Source organism: Cheilinus undulatus, linkage group 8 (genome assembly GCF_018320785.1).
Source record: "Cheilinus undulatus linkage group 8, ASM1832078v1, whole genome shotgun sequence".
Taxonomy (NCBI): domain Eukaryota; kingdom Metazoa; phylum Chordata; class Actinopteri; order Labriformes; family Labridae; genus Cheilinus; species Cheilinus undulatus.
The window spans coordinates 10,562,868-10,580,808 of record NC_054872.1 but is presented as its reverse complement, the minus strand read 5'-3'; the positions used below and the strand labels follow the sequence as shown (position 1 = coordinate 10,580,808).

At 37.5% G+C, this 17,941-nt stretch overlaps 1 protein-coding gene across 1 annotated transcript in view; it reads right to left on the bottom strand.

Moving 5' to 3' along the window:
* Positions 1-3,253: 3,253 nt before the first annotated feature.
* The window catches only part of LOC121513485, a 124,894-nt gene continuing 110,206 nt past the window's right edge, over positions 3,254-17,941 (bottom strand). The window contains exon 8 of the mRNA XM_041793272.1: positions 3,254-3,315. Coding sequence (XP_041649206.1) covers positions 3,254-3,315 — 62 coding nt within the window. The remainder of the gene's footprint in view (positions 3,316-17,941) is intronic.

Genomic DNA, 17,941 nt, shown 5'->3' with positions numbered 1-17,941 from the left:
CCTCCTAACGCTACTACACCTCTGCCACTGCCTCCCCCTCGTTCCCCTCAAAATCCGCATGTAACACACATACACACCGGAGTTTCCACCTCCTGCCAGGCCCCCGATCGGCGATGGCTGCCCCACGCTGGCTGCACATACTGTAAACAACAAGCTGTCAACAGGGCTCAAGTGTGCCAGCCATCTGATGTGACCTATGGAACAGAATTCTGGCTGCGCTGTGGGGCTCAGAGCTCAGCAGGAGGGTGGTCAGAGGGTATTGTGTGATTGTGTGTGCGAGTGCACGAGAGCGAGGAGGGAGAGCTTTGACTCTGCAGGTGTAGCAGAGGTGGACCGGGCTGCTCTCTAAATATCAAACATCAAGGTTTTAACATATTCAGTTCAGAACAAGAACACTTTGTTTAAAGCATTATGTTAAAGGTGATCTAAATAATACTTAATTTACAAGATGCAGCCAAGCAGTAGGCTTCATGATATGGCCTAACTAAAAATCAACAAACTTCAGCTTCAGAGCTTGTAGGACATACTGGTAATAGTGGATTAGTGAGCATGAAATTTGTTCTCAGATATGGACAGAGGCCTGCAATACAGGGTACAAAAAGAAAGACAAAAAGGTGTAATAAGAGCCATCTGTAGTGCCTTACTGTTGCCTGAAGCATGTGGGTCAAGGCTTCTTTAGACCCAACTTGCATAACACCTGAGTTTTCCAGTGAAAGCTAGTGGGCCTCACTCATCTACGGTAAATGTTCCTTAGGTTTTTCTGAGATTTGTTTTTAAGGTTTAAAGAAAAACCTATGTGGCATTCATAACTCCTTCTTGATGAATTATTCACACTTATATTCTTAAGTTCCTGAATGCCATGTGCTCTTAAACTGGAAGCACATGCTCCTCCTAGAGTATGGTTCCTCAACTACATTTGTACAAATGCCAGATTTTGTCTTGACAGGGTCTTTGGGGTCAGACTTTTAAATTTACAAACATAAAAAAATATTTTGGTCTAACATATTATTGTATAAGGTTCTTCTTTCAAAGTGAAACAGTAATTTTCAAGCATCAACAGTGAGATCAGTCCCTATCGCCTATAGGTCAAAATATCAAAACATAAAAATATTTTCTGTATATTTCCGGGACTGCCAGGTTGTTAATGACTAGGTTTGATGCTAGTCATGATTGGTGAAAAAACAAATGGAGGAAAGAGATCTACTGTTTGATTCTCAGGCAACAAAATCACACTGTGCAGGAGCTTGAAGTGAAAAGTTGACAGAGAAAACAGCAGATTTAATCAGGACTGGGTTGCTATGTACTTTAGGTCATTCTTGATAAAAGCTAACCTCGCACAGAAGATTCCGTTTCCTTGTTTCTCAGTGGTGAATCCATCTTGCAAAGCTCCCATCTGAACCGTTCAGGCCTGGTTAGAAAGTGGCAGGACCAATCAGTGACGAGATGCAGTACTTTTCGGCGTGGCATAGTCGTGATGTAAGCAAGCAGCAACAAGAGACCAGTGCAATTATGGAGGGAGACATTAGCGTGGATGCTGCTAAAGTGGCGGCTTTATCAGAACTTGATGACATTTCTTCATTAAAAGAAGAACAAAGAACAGCGTTGAGTTGTTTTCTTTTAAAAAATGACAAAAGTCATGTACTGCCATGTCTACAGTCACCATGGTTCGAGTTATGTAGCTCTCTATGGAGTTTACTTCTTCGGTAGTGATGCAGCTTGATAGAGGCTACGTCACGTGTTTTGTTGCTCTGATTGGCTTGTAAGGATTTGACAGATAGTACGCTCATCCAAACACCCTCCAAGTTTTTTTAAAACGACATCTTTTTTCTTCAAACATTTTCTTAATGTCACCGGCAGTTGATGATCACTGTCCTAGAGAAACATCCTCTTTATAGACCTTTTAAGGGCTTGGGACAGTAGGGCGGTGTGCAAACACAGATGGCCACTGGACTGAGAGAAGCCGCAAGAAATCAATGACATCTAAACTAACATAAACTGTAAAAACAACTGAAATACACTGAAATCTGTAAATGTTCTTAAATAAATGTAAAGGATGATTTAATTATATTTTTAGCACAAGTAGTGGATATTAAAATGTGTTACAAACAAAATGATTGGATGAAATGACTGGCTCAGATGAACAGAAATAGCATGCATCAAGTTTTAATAAGAGAAGGATTCATTTTAGATGAGCTAATTAATAGTTGGGTGTCTTTTTTCTAAAGTATGATTAGATTAAAACCCGCATTTATTACAATACCTGACACTTTAAAATGATGGAAAATCATTGGAACACATTCATGCCTGCTGATGCAGAAGTGTGAAATAGGTTTTTATTGTTTTAAGTAAGCAGTGATACGATACAACTCCCACAGATGTACTGAATTTATATTCATGAAAAACCTTTTGCAGCTAAGGTCAAGCACTGCACGTTCAAAATGATACTCGACCATATTCTAGTCATGGATTTGAAAATGTGTGTGAATATTATCTAGTTACATAAAAGTGCAAAATTAATAAAATGCAGTTGAATAGAACAAAAAAATGTGACTTATATTTTATAGCACATTTAACTTCAGGTAAGTCCAAAATTATCCTCTCATATTAGCTTTAAAGTGTTTATAAGACTTCTTAGAGTATTCTTAAATTTTTTTCTGAGCTAAGAACAAATTAGAGAAAACTGGTGAATCTCAGACTCTTCTTCAAAACAAAGTAAGAGGGTTTCTAAGCATGAAATTCTTCTTCAGAGGTTGATGAATGAGGCCAGATATTCTTGGTAAAAATGTAAAGACTTTTGGAATAAATATATTGCATTGTAATACATAAATCTTCTGAAACATTTCATTTTTTTCTGTCCATAAAGCGCCAGCTTTTAGTCACCCAGAGAAGTTTTCAGTGAACTAACAGGGGTGTAGCAAACAGAGGATGCTGATATGTTGCCCAGTGTGACTGTTGGCTATAACTTTCCATTTCCATAATTCTTACCAATATATAAAGCAAGGTTACAAAAAAACACTGAACATGAATCATGCTTTAGTTGTAAGAGAAGATATTGTAAGGTGAACAAATGCAATAAAATGACAGCAAGCATAAGCTGGGCTTAAATACATTTTATTTAACCTTTATATCTGGCTTTCCTAATATTTTAAAGTTCAACTAGGCTGATAAAGATGTCAAAACACATCTACTGCTCCTAATAATCTTGTATATCACAAAGATGCAGTGGCGTAAGGAATTGATGGCTGGCCCCATTCTAAGCTTTTATGATGGGCCCTTTGGCTCTCTGGCGGGCACACAGGCCCACACATCCCAGTCCTACACAACATACATGCATACACAATTAGACATATACACAGTATGGTACCAGCCATGCATCACACCAAAAACTGGACTCAGTGAGCAAGGGTCATGTGTAACCTCAGCGATTGTGTTTAAAAAGTACAGGTCAGCATTAAGCTAAGGACCATGGACAGCGCTGTGGCAGTCAAAGTTCAGAAATGTGACACTGTGAGAGCAGAGGAGCTGTCCATTTTATGGTGGTGCTGAAATGACTGCCGACTTTAATGGACATTTTTAGTACAATAACCTCATGACTCATGACAAGCCAAGCCTTACTGGACATAAAGACAATAGCTTATAGTAGATAAGAGTTTTATTACTTATCAACAAACACGACAAACTTTTAAGGGTCCAGCTTTAGTGGCGTGCACACTGGCAATGCAACATGTGCTCAGAGGTAACCAGAGGCATCATAAAAACCTTAAAACATGGGCGGCAGCAAATCAGACACCAATCAGAAACACATGTATGTATTGCCATGCTGTAAAATTAATACCCAACATACTAATCTAATGCTATGATCAATTGAACCAAGGTTGTCTAACTTGTTCCAAGGTTGCCTACTGCATGTTTGATAACACACCACTAAGGGCAGCAGCACAGATGCAGAGGCCTGCTGAACTACAGAACTGCTGCTGGATGGGGTTTTAATGTAGGAGTGTGACTGTGGGATATAATATCAAAAAGAGTCTAATCTAAGGAGCTTTGAAAATTATTCTTTACCTTTTTCGTCTTGTAACTGCTTTTCTGTTTGTATAGCATGTCTGATTGCTTAGCTTGCCTTGCAGGTTTGTTCAGCTTGTGGATCCTTATGAATCTTGCCTATAATCCAACTGTAGTTGCCTTGACAGTATTTTTGTTCAACGTCATTGTTAGGATTAGACTTTTGATCCTTTACAGGTGCATCTCAAAAATAATAGAACACCATGTAAAAGTTAATTTTTTTCCCTGTGTTTTACTTGAAATGTGAAATAGTACAAGATTTGTTTTGTTTTAAATATTATTCTTTATTTCAGTCATCAATAAGGTCTAAATGTGATTCTTTATTTTGGTTGTATTACAATATTGTGGAAAAGTCGGATTTGCAAAGGTTTCCTGAGCCTTCATTCTCTCTGTTCTGTGCTCAATAAAGCAGGGAACTCCAGATGGGGAATGATGCAGACCGCAGGGATGTCAGCTACTATCCTTGATCAGAATTGTCCTGAAGAAGTGTTGTGAAAACCTAGTCCTGACAGCAGCGGCTCTCAGTGTTCGTGTGCATGGGCTCGTTTCTACACCAGCACCACCAGGTAAGTTTGGATCTCTCCTGCTAACCAGTCTACACTAAAGTTTCCCTCCCTCTCTCTTTCTTTCCACTGAATCTCTATCTGTAGATGTTCGTCTGAGTACTTGGGGACATAAAATTATCCCCTCTTAACCACATTAAATGAAACGTCATCCCTTTTTAGTTTTGTTCATCTCTTGTTTCCCCTGTCAAAGCCCCCAGACCCAAATAGCTGCTAAGGGGGAAGAGCACATAGCCAAAGATCACATTGCAAAATAATATCAAACAAAGGCTTTCTGATTAAAAAATGAACCACCACAACAATGCTCAATATAGCATACAATTGAGCCAGTGAAGTTTTGGATCATTTTTTACCTAAAACTGGCTAAATAACACAAAGCAGCTGTACCCTAGCTACTAGCCTCTCAAAGCGCTTTACTATTAAAGGGGGAAACACACACTGAAATCTCTGGAGGCTAATGGCATTTCTTTTGCCAAGTACCTCATAGAACCCAACTGAAATATCCCTTTAAGAGGAAAAAGAGCGTTTAAAGTTAACGAGTGGATGGAAGAATCTTGGGATCAGAAATGATTTTGGGAAATATCGAAAAAAGCTGCCAGTTGAATAGGAGATTGGAAAAAGAAACAGGTGTATTATTTTGCAGTATATGAGAGGCCTGAGTAAATTTTGCATACTGGCTTTGCATCACAGACAAACAAAGTAAATATGTCAGCCAGTATGACTGTGCTCTTGGTAGGACGATGTGGACGGATAATACTTTGGACAGTAAAGTGACAAACGGTGGTAATTTTGACAGCTATTTTTAACTGTAGTCTCAGTTTTAGTCTTTTGATTTCATGACTTTAAGTTTTTAATCACATTTTAGTCATTTCCACCCTTAATAGTTTTAGTCTGGTTTTGGTCAATAGAAACTCAAAAACATATTAGTCAAGTTTAAGTCCATAAATGGTCTGGTAACACTTTCTAAGACCCTCTCTCTTTAATGCATTATAACGTATTATAAGAACACTTACAATGTGCTATAATGCACCTATAACAACAGTAAGCATAACTAATTCTAATGCCACTGTCCATAAAGACTTATAACTAAATGCACTATGAGGTATTATAAGTCATTATAGACACTGGCAGTATATTTAGTTATGATTATTGTTTAAGCATTACAAATAGTCATTACTGCTTATAATGTGTTATTACACATCTATAATGCTGTATAACCGTAGCTACAAGTATACTTATAATATGTTATAATTCATTATAGAGTAGCATAGAACGTGTTACCTCCTCACATTTGAGTCTTTACTTTCAGTCCAAGCATTTATTCTCTTGCCTAAATCTGGTACCAAATCATGGAAGTGTGTTCTATGCACTCTGTCAAACCTGGGGTCCCTGCTTTCTACAGCTGAGAAGCTGAAAAGCTACAGATGCATTGTATTTTGACAGATTTATCCACAGTGCAGAAATATCATTGATTGTGAATGTTTCACGAAAACTAAATTACATTTCAATCTCGTTTTAATAGAAAAATTACTTTTTGTCAGTGTATAGTCATCAAAGATCACTTTTGGCTAGTCTTAGTTTAGTCTTTCTCATGGAAAAAGGTGTGTCAACAAACATTTTTAGACTTGGTTGACAAAATTAACACTGGTGACTGAAAGGCATTCATGCCCTTCAGAAATTAAGCAATCAGACACAAGTCGCACAGATTCCATAACCTATTTTTTGTGTCTCTTATTTAAGAGAGGTGGGGGATACCAAAAATGAAGCATCAAAATCTGTGTTGTATTTTGGTCTAGTAGGTATCAGATATGTTGGTACTGCATTTTTATATTCATTACTACTAACTTGCAATAAAAAGGTGTGCATATAAGCCACACAAAAACTGAAAAATAAAGTTTTAGCTGTTTTATGAGTAAAATATGCTATTAAGAGATCTTTGTTCACTCTTTAAGCAAGATGTGATTTTCTTAATCCTCACCTTTGTTAATAGCCTTAAACATGCTCTACTCATTATTAAACTGCCAATGATACATGAGGCTGCTCCTGCAAGTCTGATAATGACATGACACCATTGAGAAGCAGTGAAAAAAAAAATCAATTGAATTTTTTCTTTCAAGCTTCACTGACAACACTGAAAATGTTGAGGTAAGGAAAGAAAATAATGGGAAATCTAAAAGGGATAAAAATATATCCAGTACCATGCTGTTGGTGTGGAAGATAATTGGGGATGCAGTAAAAATCACAGATAGGAGAATTCATACTGTGACTGAGATAAGACGTTGTGACAATACGCCATTCAACTCGTCTCTTCTCAAACCTAGATTTACTTGTGATATCCTTTTTGTCTGCACATCCTGTCTTTTGACACGACTTGTACGACTGCACTCAATCGCTGTCTCCCTCCCTGACTATTGTCTATATGCTATTATTACTGTCATCTCCCCACTGTTCCTCCTCTCTCCCTCCCTGCCCTCCCCATGTCTCCTCTCAACTCACACTCAGATTTGTGGCTCTTAATATTGTATCTGTCTAACAGAAGGACAGGAGCACGGGAAATGACATGTTTCCGCCTGGGGTGAAAAGACACACATGCAGCCGTTCACACTCAGATAGGCCACACTCAGGCATCGGAGACTGCGTCAGGCTCACAATGTAATTACGGGGAAACAGAGCAGTCAGTTACACACCTGAGTGCAGCTCGGATCAGAGCTGGGGTGTTACTCTGACACTGACGGGGAAAGCCAGGAGTTAGTCTTTTAAAACACACTGACAGACAGCTACATCTCCTGACATGGCCGCGCTGACAGACCAAATATTTGGACAGAGGAGAAACAGGAATGGAAGGGTTTGATGTAGAACAAGAAGGTGACAATGATGTACCTTTCATGCATGTATAAGCACAGATATACAAATCTATGTGGACCAAGATGTCTAACAAAAGAGATTACATAGGCTTATAACAAGTCTTTCCATTTTTCAAAGGCTGACAGCGTGTTAGGCTGCAACAGAGCTGCCGCTGAAATCTAAAGTCTTTTATTCTTAAAATATGTTGTGCAGCAAATGCCCCTTTCATAGACAGTTTTACAAAGAACCCTGTCCTCATAGCCCCCACCTTGCACTGAAAAAACAATGTTCAAGTATTTGTTAAAGTATACATCATCAAATTAAAGCAATCCATCCAAGAATGCATAAGAAACAATGAGGCTCATCACATGAGAAAATTTGCTCTTTATATCCCTTATTGCAGTTCCAGGAAGATTCTGACATCCACCAAAGTTTTCTCACGTATTCTTGGTAAGGAACAAAATCTATTTGAGTGCTGATATGCCAGTGCAAAACAGCATCAATGTATTTTCATTAATTTGGCACACTTATTAACCTTGTAAGGCAGATGAATTGGCCAGATTCTGACAGTCACCAGGCAAATCCATCTTGCAAAACTCCAATCTGAAGGTCAGGTCTGAGCCAGACCATTCAGCATCATTTGAGGAAAATGAGGTGGAAGCTAACAGCAGGGTTTCTGGGAAAGCAATGGCTGCTGCCAGTGTAGCGTTAAGCTTGGATGTAGCTTTAGTAATTAATCAAAGTGCAAAAAAGCACTGAATGCTTTTCATGATGGAGAAGGTGCTTTTGGTGGGGCTCTATAGTTGTACTGTGAGCTGGTATATTCAACAGCTGCTGGTGGAAAGATCAACTTGGTGGCAGCTTTAGTATTGCTGCAGTTTTATTAGAACTGGAAGACATTTCTTTATCAAAAGAAGAGCAACAAACCACTCTGAAAGTTTTTGGTTTTCTACCTATCGGCCTTGGCATGAATTTTACCCACCAACAAGCTCCCCTGTTCATAAAACTATGAAAACTATGCCTACTATCTCATTTTCGCTTGTCTCTCTGAGTGGCACGTAATGCATGTGATGGATGGACTGGTCATCCAATCACTTTCTGATCATTTCTGAAAAAGTCCTGCCTTCCCCAAATGCTTTGTATGGGAGGTTTCATAGACGAATGTAAAACCATCCATGCAATGGGTTGATGAAACAGTCTATCTGGCATGACAGGGTATGCATTTATATCATTAATAACTTAAACAAGTGATGTAAATGTAGTCAACTTTTATTTTGCTTATGCAATGAAAGACTGGAACATCATAAAAATTTCATACTAAGCAATTAGGTAAGAATTAAAAATTAAAGTTGAAAAACACCTTTAAATTACAATACAGACTGAACTTCAAACATTTTAAAATGACAACCTTTCACCATTTGATCTGGTGTACATTCTTTCCTCACTTCATTCTACTGACAGCTCTCTCTGAATGAGATCAGCACATATCAAACATCGTCAATAAATATACAATAAATCATCCTTTTTCTGTTGCATTTCAGAAAAGAAAAAGGCTTTAGTGTTTCAGAACATTAAGAATGGCTTCATGAGTCTGCCAAAGACTTTTCTTAGGAGCTTCTTAAGAGCAAATGTATGAAAAATATTTGGAACATGTTGGTGAGTGTGGTCTATCTTAGAGTTAGATGAGTTGAGGAGTAGAGGAATTTGTCTCTTAAACCATTGTCTAGTGGTTCAAAAGTTGTCTAGTAAGCTATTGAACAGGATTAAATCTTCAAATCAAGTTGATACAAGAAATTTTGAAAAAGAGAAAAATAAAGAAAAGAGGGAAAATGAAAAAAAGACCCCAGTTTAAATCAGAAAATCCAGTTAGTGTTGTTCAAAACTTTCGCAGTAACATACTCATAACTACACACCTGGAGCTAATTGAATACTAAATATACTATAATATAAACTAATATAGATGCCATTTATAAATTAAGCTATGACTGCTATTCTTGGTACTCACTGAATCACAAACTAATTTCATCCACACTAGACACCAGTAAGGGACTGTTGCTAAGGCTTTGTTTGGGCCTCCGAGTGCTCAGTGCTTTGTGATTACTGACCTGTAATAGATTAAGTCTTCTTACATTTGGCTAGATAGCAACATTATACAAATAAGCTTAAAGCTAAGTGTGACCATTGTAGGGCTGGGCAATTATTTCAAATTAAGATAATAATTATTATCATTATTATTATCATCATATATCCCAGTGCAATTTTCAAATCTCAGAAGGTGCAATATTTCTCTGAGCTGAAATGTGTTCATTTGAGTAGAGATGTTCTGTTCCTGTTATTTCTAGAATATTTTGCAAAATCCAACTTTTCTTGCATTTGTATAAGTTTGTCTTATCAAAAATGAGGAAGACATAAAATCATCATTCCCTCCAATACAACAATTCATATTGAATTTGCAAAGAGTCAACATAATGGCAGTTAGATTTTTTTTATTGCTTTGCCTTAGTTTAATGTGCCAAATACTGATTTATTGCTCGTTTGTTGAGAATGTAAAAAATAGCTGCATACTGAATAACAATATTGGGAGGAGAAGTTGCAATTAGATTATTTTCCTGACTCATTCAGCCCTAGAACATAGGCAATTTAGAACTCTGCATAGTGCTAGAGAACTGCCTAAAATTTATTTAAACACACTTAAAATAATTATGGCAAGAGTGACTGCCCCACCAGATTTTTTTAATTGAGAGAAATGTTGCACATATATATTAAATTTTTAATTTTTACAAGCAAAACACTAAACTCTAAATGACTATTCCACGTCAGGATGCAGGAAAAATTGCTTCTTTATGACACAAATCCCATAAGTCAGCAATGTAAAAGGTAGGTTTTTGGTGAAACAGGCTAATATTTATTTGTTTCTTTCCTTTTCTTCAACGGACATGCCTTTAAAGTGTTTGGAAAAGGACTATGGAACAAACAGAAATGGTGAATGGTGCAGAGATACAGTGGCAAGACCTGCTTTAATAACGCTGCTGGAATAAAGGAGGAACAGTATTAGTGTCAAAATATGATTCATCAATGATGGGCAGACTTGTGGTATGATAGTAGAAAAAAATCTTGTTTTCGATGAAGTGAAATGCGGGAGGAATGGACACTTCAGAGGAAGTTCACAATGTCTTCAGGAGCTGAGCACCCATAAAGATCTGATCCTAAAATCACCCCTGATTGTGACACCCAGCACCAAAAACACGCCATCAAGAAGTAGGTTTTATTGCCATTGAGGAGAAAGATACACTGTTGGCTCTACTGACTGCTTTACAGGTTATCTTGTGACCTGCCTTGTATAAGAGAGTACCGCCCACCCTCTAACCATATTACCATGCATAAAGAAGCACACAGTTTGTAGAAAGCATGATGTACTTCATGTATCAGCAGTTTCTCTCGAGAAGAAAAAGGCGTGTAGCTCATTAAGTCCATGGTCTGCCGTGTTCACATTGAACCTTATCAACCTCTACATGACACAGCAAGACTGTGCAGCAGCTCTAGACTGAAGGAATGCAGAGAGTGAGCAGCACCATAGCTCATTTCTTCTTCTGTAAATCACATCGCTCATTTCTGTCTCTCATTGTTCTGTTTACGGTAGGGTTTATATTCTAGCTTAACTAAATGGAGGATGAAGTTGGAATGATCTTTTTCTTTGCATTACAGCCTCCCCTAGTGAGAGTGAGGACGTGTGGGTCTGTGTGTGTTCTCTCACCACGAGGGACGAAAGGGCCAGTTTGATAAATGGCTTAAATAATGAGGAGTCCCTGGAGATCTTAACTTAACTACAGTGTACGACTGCTGTGATGAAGATCCAGATACACACATACACAAACTGCTGTAAAGCTCAAAATTTAATCTAAAAATCGTACACATGACAATTTTCAGAGAACATGGACAATTAATGTCTATTAATGTCTATCATCAAAAATAGAGATTTATATATAATCTTAGCACAAAAAGTAAGGACATTTGTGCTTGGTACATTATTTCTTTGTTGTAACAATGCTTCTTGGCAATAAATCTTATACCGTTGGAGAGCATGTTTATTTCTCTTTTAAATTATGCCACATTTGTAAGGAACATGCATTTGTGGGATGAGCAGCAGAGCTGAGTATGTGGGTTGTGCCCATGAAAAATGTGCCAAATCTTCTCTGCCAATGCCAAACAGCTTATTTTGCTGTTGCTATTGACTCTTGTTTTGAGTTTCTGGTAACCCCCGGGTGCTGCCTTTGAGCATGGGCCCTTCTACAGTGGTCAGTAGATGTCTGCTCCAAGAATCGGCATGCCACGTTTGACTGATCTGGATAAGGCCTGTGCGACAGGGAATATTAAAGAAGTTAAAATACTACAATCAGAATCACTGGATAACAGTTTAGGTATTAAGGTGAAATGGAAAACAACAATTTGGGGGAAAAAAAAATGGGTTTATTCATGCAAAAAGAGCAAAGAAATAACAAGTAGCTCCATATGGCAGGAAGTCAAATGGAAAGTTAAGATAAGAGATGTTACAATATTTACATTTCATAACACAATTATCCTAAACTAAAAATCATGGTTTTCAGTATTATGGTATTTTTTAAAAACAACAAAACGAGAAAACGGCAATACGTTTTAACAGTAGTGCTATAGAGTGAGTAGAACTTGAGTTAAAAAATAAAATATAAAGGTCATGATTCCATTTTATATTATTATTATTTTATATTGCTGACACCAAATTTCTTATCCCCTCATTTTATCAACTTTCCCATCAAACCTCGTTTTCTGTTTCCTGATGTAACACTTGAATGCACCATGACATTATGTATACATTTTAATCATCAGTAGCCTGAGCACATTTATTATAATATAGCTGTCTTTCTGCACATTAAGTGAGGTAATTAATAACCATTCTGCCATTTTCAATGCTGATTTAACAATAGATTAATATTTTAAACTACCAGGACTCACTACAAAGTTTGGGAGCGCTTTCATGAATGATCTGAGCAGATGAGCAGCTAGAGTCAGTGCTGGAAGTCCACACTCAGAGAGGATGTCATAAGTTCCCCTCAGTAAACAAACCCATGTAGCATACTGTCTGGACATTTTTACTGGTATATCAAAGCTTGATAATCACTGTTTAAATAATCAAAGTTTGTATGGTATGATAACCACTGGGAAATTCTACCGCAGTTAATACTCATCATTGTTAATCCCTTGTTCAATAAGATTCTTCAAGTCCATTCCAAATTTGGCGAAATCTCCAATCAAAGCTGGAGAGGCTATAGCCTAGTAGGAGATCCCACCCCAGTTTTTTATTGTCCTGAGTGATCTGAATGCTGGAAAAATATGCAATGAAAATAAGAAAAAAGTCTCTAAAGAATAGTGCCTATAACTACCTGAATTTATATTAGGAATCTTAACTTATAATGTGAAGAATACTGTTATTATTTTTTATGATTAAAGTCTTTCTAAGACAACGATAATGCTCTTGTCGCTAAAACCAGAATAGAAAGAGTAGAGTCCTCCAATATGGAATTAATGATTAAAGAGCTAATATCAAACACAGAGCTTTATTCAAAAAATAAAATGAGCTGAGCTTACTTGAATTAAATGTGGAAACTCATCTCAAAATAACAAATAACTCAGCTTTTGTAAGTTCAAATAACTTGTTTAATTTAAATGCACTGCTATTACACTAACTTAATATTTCTGAGAAATAAATACTGATACTAATTAATCATTTTAAGTGTGCTGTGTGCTGGACTAGATTTATATTAACCATTTTAAGCATGCAATGCTAGTTTAGAATAATTTTTGTAGTCAAAATTTAGATTCAAGTGTTATTCAAGTTGAAGTACTTAAGATAAATAATAATAATAATGATAATAATAATAATAATATTAATAATAATAATAATAATAATAATATATCTTGAATTTATAAAGTGCCTTTCAAGAAGCCCAAGGACGCTTTACAAGAACACATAAGACATGGACAGACTATGTGAGGGGTAGGATCAGTGTAAGGGGGGGTTTAGTGAAGACTCTAGGCTGTGGTGAACAGGTGGTGCTTGAGACATTTTTTGAAAATGTCCAAAGATGGAGTGCTATGGATGTCTGCAGGAAGATTGTTCCAGAGGGTGGGGGCTGCAGCGCTGAAGGCTCTGCCTCCATAAGTTCGGAGTTTGGTTATGGGAATGGAAAGTAGGCCAGAGTCTGAAGACCGAAGGTTGTGAGATGGTGTGTATGGATGGAGGAGATCAGAAAGGTACTCAGGAGCCAGGGCATGGAGAAATTTGTACGTGAGGAGGAGGATTTTGTAGTTGATGCAGGACCTGATAGGGAGCCAGTGAAGGTGGATGAGGGTCAGAGTGATGTGTTGCCAGGGTCTAGTGCGGGTGAGGACTCTAGCAGCGGAGTCAACTTAAAGTGTGCAATATTTCTAATAAAACTAACCAATTATCTTAAAAAATCTAAGTAGCACTCACTGAAAAAAATTCATTCAGGCTAACGCAAGCAACCATATGCAACAAGTGCTGTTAATGACCCACTGAACAAGGAGTGGACGTCTCAGTAGGTTCGGCCAGTCAACATTAACATTGCCCTCCATGGCAGGACCTCTCCAACCGAGTCGGTAACTTCACTCATGGTGCAAAAGGGTTTAATGCCCAAAGGCCTTCTGGGAAAACAGAGCAGATTAAGGAATGACAGTCAAATAACTTGAGTACAATGAAAAAAAAAATTCTAAATTGTTTGAGTATTGTTAACTTTAAACTAAAAATGAGTTTTATCAACAGAAAAATAGAGCTGAAAAAGCTGTTTTGGATTTTTAGGTAGACACAACTCAGTTTCTGAACAACGTTTAACTGCTCAGTCTTACAGTGTCAGCCAATTGCTCCAACAAATGTAAACTGATACAGAAATAAAAACATCTATATCTTTTCATGTAACAGCTGAGTGTACATCTAGGGTAAATAAATGCACTAAATGAAACATTATGAATTCTGAGTGATGTCTTTCTTTCATAGCATCACAACACGAAGGACCAAGCATCCCATGGTTAGGTTAGGATAAACTATTTTGAGGGACTCTTGAAGGTAATTCTGCTTTTATTACTTTTCTGGAAATGGACAACTCAAACTTCAGACCAAGTTAGGCATGGAGATATTTTATAATCTTTATTACCCAGTTTAATCTAAAAAATGTTGGTTAGCTGTCCCATGCTTCAGGGTTTATTTTTAAATATACTTTATCTAACTTTGCTCGTATGCAGAAACAAACTGTATGTTGCTACTTCAGTGAGTGGTTTTACCATTTTCACTTCTTGTCATCGAGTTTAGAGATTATGTCAAGGAGATCTGTCCATTATTTTTCTTTTACAGATGCTCCAAAAATCAAGGTTGTATGCCTCAGGCTTAATATTTATTCCTTAAGCAACATGACAGAAAAAAGGCCCCTGACAATACAGAGAACAGATCTGTTACCAGCCATTGATTTCTATTTAAACCTACAAACCTCTATGAGCAGAACATGAGTGGGATCAATCTTCTATGTATCAGTGAGGAGGCTGCAGAGATGATTCTGCATCAGAGTCTATTTTTGGTCATGCAAGGGTCATAACATCTTTTATTCTGACAACAATTGCAAGACAAAAATAATATTCGCTGCCCAGCTGTCACTAAAACATGTAGTTTGTGATACATAACAGGTTCCTACTTCTTCTTTCCAGGGTCAGATTTTGCTTATTTAGAGGATTGCGTTCAACAAAATGTGTCTTTTACCCCCAACTAACACTATCACAAACCTGAATTAAATATTTAAAAAAACTGTTGCAGAAAAACAGTGGCCTTCTGATGTTGAACTGTAGAGAAAATTTGCAATGTTAAAACATTACAGTAAATCCAGCAGCTCTGAATGACTACATGTGTGTCTGTGTGCACACACATCAGGTTCAATATTGTGCCGACACATCAGAGGAGGAAGAGGAGAAACAGAAGCAGACATAATGACCCAGAGAGAGAAGCTGCAGCGTGGGTAGGACTTCAGCACCAGGCACAGGGTGCAGCACCCTGCATGAATATCAAAAGCTCCCTCCCTTTGACCTTGAGATTAATATTTAAAAGCTGGCTACCCTCTATACACACACATACACACACTCTCATACAGACATGTGCATGTGCACATGCACACACTGTTAGCTTTGTGCCCCGCGGCCAACTGTGCACTGAAGTCTTCCTCATTAACTGGCTCTTCTGTTCTGATTCTTGTATCTATAAATACTGTATAAAAGAAAAGCTGATTATATAGTGTACATGAAAATCACACAAAGGTATATTGTGCTAAAAATCTTATTTGTCCAATCAGGATGTCTTTGTTTTTATATGTTTTAGCCTATCAGCACATTTACATGCACAGGGTAGAGCTCCAGCTTCATTGGACCTCCTTTTGGTTGATTGTAATGACAAGTTAGCAAGTGGCTAACTGGCTGCATGTCAAATAGTGAAAACATTAACAGCGTTCCAACTCTGTAATCTATACATTAGTTTTTGCATGAACACTTTGCATGTTATCCCCCAACTTAAGGTTATAACTGAAGGCAGACAACACAGTTTGTGTGATGCTTAGCCCTTTTGTCCAACTGCCAGGTTGTGTCAGAAAGGCTGTGGAGCATGTGCAGAAAGCTCAGTCCAGTTAAGGTCCAAAAACAAAATGCAGTTTTTAAATAATGATTATATTTAGAGAAAAAAGCCATCCAAACTTACTGTATAAACAATAGTCACAAAGTCACTGGAACAGGGTTGCAAAGCCATTTCTAAGGCTTTGGAACTCCAGCGAACAGTGAGGGCCATTATCCACTAATGGAGAAAAGTTTAAACAGTGGTAAACCTTCTTAGGAGTGGCCAGCTTACCAAACTACTCCAAGAGCACGGTGAAGACTCATTCAGGAGGTCACAGAAGAAGCCAGAACAACATCTAAAGACCTGTAGGCCTCACTTCACTCAATTAAGGTCAGTGTTCATGACTCAACAAAGAGAAAGAGACCAGGCAGAAATGGCATCCATGGAAGGGTCAAAACCACTGCTGACCAAAAATAATTCAAAGGCTTGTCTCACATTAGCCAAAAAACACTGATGATCCAAGACTTTAGGGAAATATGATGTGGACTGATGAGAGAAAAAATGAACATTTTGTAACGTGGTCGTTCTATTACATCTGGCATAAAACTAACAGCATTTCATCAGATGAACATCATACCAACAGTCACGCATGGTGGTTGTAGTGAGATGGTCTGGGGCTGCTTTACCGCTTCAGGACGTGGACCACCTGCCATAATTGGTGGAACCATGTATTCTACTCTCTACCATAAAATCCTGAAGGAGAATCCATTTGTGGCCTGAAGCTCGGGCACACTTGGGTTAAGTATAGCAAGAAAATGATCTAGAACCAGCAAGTCCACCCTTAAGGATCTTTAAAAAAGTAAACTGAAGGTCCAGACTTAAATCTGATTGAGGTGCTGTGGCATGACCTTAAACAGGCCACTCATGCTCCAAAACCCTCCACTGTGGCTGAATTCAAACAATTCTGCAAAGAAGAATGGCTCAAAATGCATGCCAAAAATTTAGAAACCAGGAAGAGGGCAAACACTTTTTCACAGCACTATATAAATGCATGGAGTAAATCAATCCCCAATTGCACAGGTGTGTTAGCCAGACAAGAATATCTATTGTAATGTGGCTATATTCATACTAACATGTTCACATGCATTTTAAAAATCCAGTTTCAGTCAAATTAACCCAATAATTAAACGTTTTGTACCTGCTATATAAACACGAGAACTGGGCTAAATTACTATTAAGAATGTTAAAATGAGCAGATAAGATTAATTTAAACGCCATACATAAATGCACTTTAAATAAAGAAAGGAAAACTTACAGGAAGTTAAAGAACAATAAGTCTAAAATAATATCTGGTGCCAAAAAGAGAGATATTATAAATAGACATACCAGCAAACAAGCAGAAAATCTTGGTCTTTCAACCTTCTCAGCCTCTATTTTTTAGCTTTGTTTTTTTGACTACCGACTGTGCTTTTTAAAGCAGAAATATATGTTGACTGTGTGTCATAGAGGCATCAATCATGCAAAGCCCAAAGCACACAAAGTTACATAAAAAATAATTAAATAAGAAAAAATAGGCCATAATATATAACTCTCTCATGGAGTTAAACCATTTTTCCATTTCTTATATATGGTTTTGCCCCTTTGTCTCTTTTTCACTTTGTTATTTTCTTTTTAGTGTCTATAGAAGCAAAACACAACCTTTGTGGTTTCTGCAGTGAAGGGTGAGAAAATGTGTTCACAGATTTTTTTTTTTTTAATTCATCCTAGTGGGTTTAAATTGAGTTTGACACAATATAGAGGCTGTCACACGTCTGAAACATTCAATCTCCGCTGT